Genomic DNA, 8,539 nt, shown 5'->3' on the forward strand with positions numbered 1-8,539 from the left:
GTACAGGCAGCAATGAACAGTCACCGGCAACGTATGAACGGAAGAAATGTAACACGCAGCCCCTGATGACAAATTTCAGGGCCTTGCTGGAATCACGAGGACAATCCTGTGCCTAAAGTGGAGCCCCACCTGCATGCTGGGAAAATGATATCTCCTGTGAAGGGCAAAGCCCAAGACTAAAGTTCCCTTCCTAAGTTCTTTTTATGATCATCAGTTGGGGCCAGCAAAATCTCCTCTGTACAACCAGCCCAGGTCCATGTGACTAACGCCATGGCACAATATAAGGAAGTGCTATTAATTACGTTAGTTTCTGCCAGGCTGTCTGTCCATGACTCTAGGTCACGTGATCAGCACTGAGTGCATAAGAGGTTAGGCAACGCTTTGTTAGCTTCCCTTTGCTCACCTCTTGGTAATTGGGATAATACCAAAATAGAGACTGTGCAAAATATCGACTCACAAAATACCGAAATTCGAGACCCCCTTTTGACCTCATATGTATGTGGGATGTGGGTCAAGTAAATTAAAAAGGTTGAGGGGTGTTTGGGGGTGCGGGGGTTTCCCCCATATATATGTGGTCAAAAGGGGTGAAACAAATCGGTATTTTGAGATTCTAATTTCTTTTTTCGCAGTATTCACCTAGACCCCTGGTAGTGTGGTTGAGCAATCATAGCCTTTCACTTAACAGCTGTTTGTATGTATAAGGTTGTTGTTAGATGATCTACTAGGAAGCCAACCTTCCGCTTCAAAGAAGTCTGTAGTTCTGGAGGTGAGGGATAATATGAGCTCCAGGACTGGAGGCATGGCAGGCAGGGGCCAGCTCCACACAGCGGTTATACAGCAGCAGCAGTGGTTTGGGTGAGTGTCTCAGCACCAGCTCCCGTATCTCATCTGGGGGTCAGGGGATTTCGGGAGTTCCCTCACCATATAAGGTCCCTGCTCCAAAAAGGGTCAAGGCTACTTTGCCTTTTAGGGAAATTGGAGGAGCACTGGTTCAGTTTCCATTATGGATCCAACTGTGGTTCGCAGGCTCTGATGGCTGCTAGCATCTCGTTTGTTGGCTCCATGTCAGCAGGCAGGTGGGTGATGTTCATGCAGCACTGCCCATTCCAAGATGGCCGCTCTCCATTTATGGTGCATCTAGACCTTTGCATGTTCTAGTCCAACCCTGAACTTCCCTGCTCTTCTTTCGCTCAGCCCCTAGTTAGCAATCCTTCCTGAGTCCTGTTGTTTGACTGACCGTCTCCAGCGTCAGCTTGCGCTTGCTGACTCTCTCATTCCTAATTTTTCTTTTGCTATTTTTTATTCCTGTTCACTTTCCTTATTCCTGCTTGACCACTCATTCGAACGAATAGTATCCATGCTGGAATGTAATCCCCTCACTACCAACTCTAAAGTCTCTGAGTTCAGCAGCAGACCTTTTTTTGTGCATCATATGTTTTCCTTTGCTCAGGGACCTGTCTTTGAAGTCACACTAGATGCCTAAGAACTCATTGTCGAATAAAGGCTTGCACAAGCAGGAGAAGCTAGCCTCCTATTTTGTTTACCATGAGTTTAGGCGTGGCGTTAGGGAAGCATCTCCCAGGGTCCTCACAGAATGCACATGTAGCGGCGCCATCTTGTAAAGCCCTTGGAAGTTCAGGTCTCCTCCCAGTGCAGGTCACTGACTGGCTGCTTTAGTGGGTTTGAAAATAGTCTCACTGACAAGACAAGGCAAGTGTGTATTATTATTGTTATTATTGAGGATTTATATTGTGCTTCAGCCGGATTCCTCCAGCTTCTGAACGCTCAACTGGAGATCCAACCAATGTTGCACGGCACAGTCCTGCTCCTAAGGTGAGCACATTGCCCCTGAGCTATCCTCTCAGCAGGCTCTTGGTCCTGCCACGGACGTCGAGAAGTCACCAGAACTCTGAAACTCCAACAGAACCTCTCCATCAATGTGTGTTGGAGCTGCCTTGCTACTTCTTCTGCTGGCCATCCACACTGTTGTGTTCTGTTGAGAAGGCTTCCTTGCTACACTGGCAATCTGAAGTAGTCCTCCATTATTTAAAAGGGATTGGGGCTGAGGTGGGGACCTCAGGTGTCAATCAGAATGAAGTATCCATTGAGACACAGATACGTGTGACCAATCGGGTGCAGCAGGCAGATTTATATTCTGTGGGCTTAAGCAGCTGAAGCTGCCAAACGTAGGGACGCGTGTGGATTTACGCTCACCTTTCAGAATTCTTAGGCCCTCTGGTCAGACAAGTGAAGAATGAGTCTGACAATGCTGGCCAGAGCCCCCTATGGACACATCGGTAATTTAAGAAAGGACAGGAGCAATTTCCGGCTGTAGGGCCCGCAATTGATATTTAGGGGGTGATCAGAAGGAGACAGACTGAGTTAGAAACAGGATGCACCTTGCTAGACCGAAATCCTAAGGACCAGGGAAGTTCGAATGGAAGTTATGAGGTTCACAACTTCTAGGGAAAAAATCAAAACATAGTCCAAAACTGGCAGGAATATTTAAAACAAGCATTGACAATGGCAAGAGCGTTTGCATAGGCATGGGATGGGCTTTTTTCAGGTGCTGATGTAGTGGTTCTAAATGGCCATTAATGGTAGCAGCAGAACATGGTCTGAGTACCTGGGAATGTAAACGCCTGGCAAATGCTTCTCTAATACGCGATACTCAAGCCAAACCATGTGGCTTTGCCAATGCTTGATTTTAACAGGACTTTAGTGAAGGAAATGCTTACCGCTGCCGAAGGCACAATTGGTTAAGACATTCTATTGCACCAGATGTGAATTTACAGCTCCAGTTCAGCAATTAGCTCTCAGAAGACTGCTTTGAAAAAACAATGGCAGGCACTTCAAGTGCAGCGTTTGATTTTACTGCATGATAAAGCTAGCAGAAAAAGATTCCAGGAGGATGTGTTGATGTGCTTTGGACAGGAAGAGGCAGGAAGTAAGTGGCAATGGTCATAGGGATTAGCATGACAATGGGCATTCAATGGGTGGGTAAAAAACCAAACAACATCTACAAGCTTTGTGTCCCTCCTCATATCCCATCTCCTTTCTAACTTTACTCTAATGCAATCGTTTCAGCTTCTAGGTGGCACTTTGGCATCACCTAATAGCCAAAACTGAAAATGGAGGGATCCTGCCAAAAGAGCACTACTTAGGTCTTTCACTCTCTTTAAGTAAAGACACAAAAAAAAAACACTTTTGGTGGTGTGGCCTTCAAAGACAGTGTTTCATGTTTTGCTGTTGGCTGAGCTTCATTGTAATTCTGTTGTGAAGCAAATTTACCAGGCACTGTCCAACTCCGGGCATCGAGGGCCGGAATCCTGACGGGTTTTCAGGATATCTTTCATTAATAATCATGAGTAAAAATGGGCATACATTTAGAATCATTGTATGCAAATACATCTCATGAATAGCAATGAGGGGTATCCTGAAAACCCGGCATGAATCCATCCTTCGATGCCTGGAATTGGACAGCCATGCGTTTAGATCCTTCTCAGATTCTGATGGTCTCCATGGTGAATACTCTCTGCTTTTCCTTCTCTTACAGGCTAATGATGGGAAGACCCCGTATCATCCGAACGGAATGAAGACAAAGTCCTTCCTCTCCACCTGCCTGTTTTTTCAGATATTTCCATGACTTCTGTCATTCTTCCTATGGTTTATGCAGCGTCACTGTTTGTTGGTTTTCTTTACTCCCTAATCATGCCAGTCCTGCATTTGTCATCTGGATTGTTTGGGATTCTGCCCGGTGCCCACTGGTGTCTTCTCCCCGGCATGTCATGAATCTCATAATGCACTGTCTTTAGCAAAGATGCAGGAAGTTAAGAATTGGCGTTGCTATGAACAGCAAGATACTACAATAATCTGACACCAATAAAATATGTTTGATTTTCTATGCATTGTACATAATTCTGGGATATTAAAAACATATTAATCGAGACAACATATAGTGTCATGTTATGTTGTATTTGATATTTGTGTAGTGCCTGCTGCCATTGTTAAGGCTTCGAAGCACTGTGGGGTGGAAGGCCCTTCAGAAGACCACAGTCTGTGCAAACATGGACACAAAATGAGCATTACATTGCCTGTGAATAGTAAATAGAATTAAGTGACTATTCAACTGCTAGCAGAGATGACTCGTTTAAAACATTATACAAATCATGCAGAGCATTGAGTTCAGCCGCAGAGGTGGCTGATAGATCAGTGAATATGTGACAGCTGGACCACATTTCACATGGGACTCAGCTGTATTCTTTGGGTTACAGTGTAAAATATGATATGATATGATAGGCTATTTATAACACGCTTAATACCCAGAGGATTCTAAGCGTGGACCCGGGGATCAAACCTGTGTTGCTCCGTGTCGTCTTGCTTCCAATGCGAACACGTTGCCCCTGAGCTATCCTCCCGAGACGAGAGGGGAAAGGGTATTATAAATGATCTATCAACTCCTACGGCAACTGCCTATGGTTGAGGCCCCTACTAATCTTTACCTTCAGAAGACATGCACACTGAATAACTTGCAGTCAATGCAAAACAACCTGCAACCCTGCACTCCCACCACTGGCCTCTAACATACAAGTCCCATTTCAGTAGCTCACACTCACCGGCCAATCTCTCTCTCTCTCTCTCTCTCTCTCTCTCTCTCTCTCTCTCCCTCTCTCTCTCCCTTTCCCTCTCCCTCTCCCTCCCCCTCTCCCTGTCCCTCTCGCTCTAGCTCTCGCTCTCGCTCTCCCTCTCGCTCGCTCTCTCTCTCCCTCTCTCTCGCTCTCCCTCTCTCTCGCTCTCTCTCTCCCTCTCTATCTCTTTCTGTCTGTCTCTCTCTCTCTCTCTCTCACTCCCCCTCATTGATACATTGCATCTCATGTGCAGCAAAACAAGCATCTGTGAGTTGGCAGATGAGGGGGAAGGGTTAGGCAGTCTGCAAACTCAGGTCATTTACCATAAGCAATAGCAAAGGGTTTTGGGAGGCAAGAACCATTGGTTCAGAAAAAGGGCTACTTGAAATGTGGGGTTGCAGTCACCCATTTTTCCTTGCTTGGCATGCTGGTTGGAAGGCTGAGAGATGCCTCAAGCTCACTCTTCCATGCTCAGGTGCTGTGCTCTGTGCCTGCTGGGAATTCTGCCCGGCTTGGACAGGGCCCATTTTGGTCAGAGCATGAAAGTGTTTGTCAGGCGTTCGTCGGGCATTGGTCTGGGTACGGGGCAATTTTGAATCCCTGCTCATTTCACTGAAACGTCTACCTTGCAGCCTCCCACAAGCCCCGAACTCTTCTAACACAGTCTATAGTGAAAATCCCCACACCACTGCCACCAACAGACACAAACTCACCAGGTTTTGACATGGCGCCAGGCCTTTGGTATCATTGATGCTGCAACCCTGCAGGGGATTGTTCATGATGAAACATGGAGCAGAAAAGATGGAGAGTGGGGTGTGGATTCTTCAAAAATGTGTTGCTTCCTTGTTTAAAAACAGAGATGAAAGGGTGCGGCGGCGCAGGATGGTGAAGAGCCGTGTTTTGACAGTGATAGGGTTTATAGGGCTAGGGGATATGATGGACTCTCCAATAAATATGCCATCTCGAGTTTGCAGTATCTCTGGCCCCTTTCTAGCTAACGGTGTCAGGGGCTTTTCCTTAATTGTGCCACAGCTCAAACGACTTGAAATAATGCCCCTTGCCTCCCTCTATTTGCTTCAGTTACTAAACGACTAAAACAGGTTTGTTCTGCTGCAAACATCTGTTAGGGTTGCATGCTTTATCGACACCGAGGCCTTTATTCTCAAATTCATGAAATGTTCATGGAGGGGACGGCTGACATAGGAGCTTGCATGCACTAGAGTCTAGCGGGGTGGAGCCAGAGAATTCAGGGATAGGGCTGAGCCAGAGCTGAGCCAAAGAGCCTGGCATTGCTCCAAGAGCCAAACACAAGCCACACTGGTAAAAACACATTTCCGAAGTGGGAACCATAAAAGTGGGCACCACTATTTTTAATACAATTATTGATGTGATATTTAGATAAAATCGAATTAAATGGTACATTCCAATTTCCATACTGCACAATGCGGTTGCTCAAGAAAAGGGAAAAAACAAGTATATTCCTCAGAACTGGTAGCACTTGGATAGCAAGTGAGTTCCATCATTAGATAATGTCTTCAGAAAAATGAACCAACATATTAATATACAATCATTTGTAATCAAAGGTGTTACTATATTCTTTGTATCAACAGTCCATAGTTCAAAGAGGCAGATGAAACTTGGCCAATGCATTTCGGACTGCTCAGACCTTGCTCAGGGCAGACTCAAAAGAATGTATGTAGAATATATATATACATTATTATGTGCTTGTATACAGAACTATTCTAAAGTCCAAGATTATTAGCTAACAGTGAACACATACCTGCCCAGTGGAATTGTTGTGTAAGCAAAATCTAAATGTTAAAGTGAACATATAATATAAAATTGTAGATTGTACTAAACCATAACTCCAAAGCAAACAGTAATAATAATTGATTATGTGTAAGATAAAACCTGTTGCGCTTATAGCAAAAGCAAACAGTCACAGAAAGGAACACATCAAATAGTTGTACAACTCGAATGCCAGAGAGAGCGGAAAATAAGTACAAAATAATAATTCAGAATGATGGGGATTTATCACTGAAAACATGGGATATAATATTCAAATGAATATGAACTCATTAAACAGGAGTGTGGGAAACCTTCTGCTGAGAAGGAACATGGGCTAAATTGACCGTGTTCTATGGAAATACCTCCACTCAGGACCGTCTACAACCACATTTTAGCTTACTGCACCCTTCACAGAGAAGAATATCCATTTGCATATCAGTCTTTGTCCCACCCACAAGGGCAGTTCAGCACCGAAATGCCAGGCATTTCGGCTCTGAACAAGAGTACTAATAGCAACCCCAGACACGTGTTTCGGCTTAGTTGGGCCTCATCAGTGAGGTGCAGCTATGAATCTCTAAGGCACAGTGAGCAAGAGATCCACGCCTGGTTTACCCTGGGTTACTTAGGAGGGAACCCTATGTTTTACAAATGAAACCCAGGGAAATACAGATGTCGACCCCTTGCTCACTGTGCTTAGAAAGGGATGGCTTCACCTCATTGATGAGACCCAACAAGGGCGAAACATGTGTCTGGGGTTGCTGTTGCTACTCTGACTTGCTAAGCATTTCGGTGCTGAATGCCCAGGTGGGTGGAACCAGATTAATTCAAATAGATATTTCTCCTCTGTGAAAGGTACAGTGAGTAAATCATGGTTGTAGACTCTCCTGAGTGGGAACCTACCCATAGAGCAGGTTATTTGGCCGTGTTTGTTCTCGGTAGAGGGGCTCCCAGGCCTGTTGCATATATGTATATGAACTCATACCTGTCCAGCTTATTGTAAAAAGCACGCAAAGCGGCAGCTGCACCATTCTGATCTATGTGTGGAACTGAAAAATAAAAAAAATAAAAAATAATGCTATAACTTTCAAATAAAAGGTTTCTAGGATATCAGTTGTGTGCTTTATCCCCAAAAATTGTCTTGTGACGTACCAAATATTCAAGATCGCAGCATATCAACTGAGCTTGGTGGGAGGAGTTTATTAATTGACAAAACTGGCATCACGGAGAACGTTAGTTAAAATCAATCTTGCATGTATTACGTAAAGAGGTCATTGTGTAAATGCAGCGATAATGTAATTGTACACTCACATTGTTAGATATATGGTATCAATATGATAAAGGTAAACAGTCAACTTCAGATTAATGTCGGTAAAATCAACTGTCAAAATGGCAGAGTTTGAGCGAAAATCAACTTTTAAATTTGGTAAGGTTTTCCTTAAACAGTCAAAACATCCTGCCGAATCCATGGTGTCCAGTCAAAGGATCGAAAATAAAGGATCGAATGCCCTTTTGTTCAAATACAAAAGGACCGAGAAAAAAAAAGGTTCAAATGTTTTTTTATTTATTTATTTATATATTTTTGAAGTTTAGTATGCATAAAAAGTTTTTTTTTTAAAGAAAATGGGTGGTTGGGGGGAACCCCCATAAAAAATAATAATAATTTTTTTAAAAAGTCGACCCTTTTTTCGGTCCTTTTGGTGTAGAAAAAAAGGCATTCGAGCCTTTTGTTTTCGATCCTTTGACCTACAACCCGAATCCACTGAGATTATGTGTCAGTTATTTTTGATTGGTTCCTTTTAGAGCGCATCAGTCAAACCACTCCCCACCTCGCCCCAGCCACTCTACCTCCTCCCATCTCAGGGAGACAGCGAGAGCGGTGGGTCTGGAGGCAGCCCAGGGGAGCCACCCATACTGGGAGTACCATTACAAAGCACAAGGAGAATGAAAGAGCAAAGTGATGCCTAGCACTCTGCCAGCATGAAGTGGGTAACCAGGGTGGGTTGGGATGCCGTAGCAGATGATATCAAATGTATACCCACTTTATATCAAATATACATTTGATGTAAAATCGATATACAAAATGTTTGATATCATTTTCATATCAAAGTATATCAAAAGGGGAG

The 8,539-nt window shown here is 44.1% G+C and overlaps 1 protein-coding gene across 1 annotated transcript in view; it reads left to right on the plus strand.

Moving 5' to 3' along the window:
* LOC138569447 (properdin-like) overlaps positions 1–3,952 on the plus strand; it is a 349,722-nt gene extending 345,770 nt beyond the window's left edge. Inside the window, exon 10 of the mRNA XM_069647424.1 lies at positions 3,557–3,952. Within this exon, the coding sequence (XP_069503525.1) occupies positions 3,557–3,561 (5 nt within the window). The 3' untranslated portion in view covers positions 3,562–3,952. The remainder of the gene's footprint in view (positions 1–3,556) is intronic.
* The last annotated feature ends 4,587 nt before the right edge of the window (positions 3,953–8,539 follow it).

Source organism: Ambystoma mexicanum, chromosome 2q (genome assembly GCF_040938575.1).
Source record: "Ambystoma mexicanum isolate Mex_15411 chromosome 2q, UKY_AmexF1_1, whole genome shotgun sequence".
NCBI lineage: Eukaryota > Metazoa > Chordata > Amphibia > Caudata > Ambystomatidae > Ambystoma > Ambystoma mexicanum.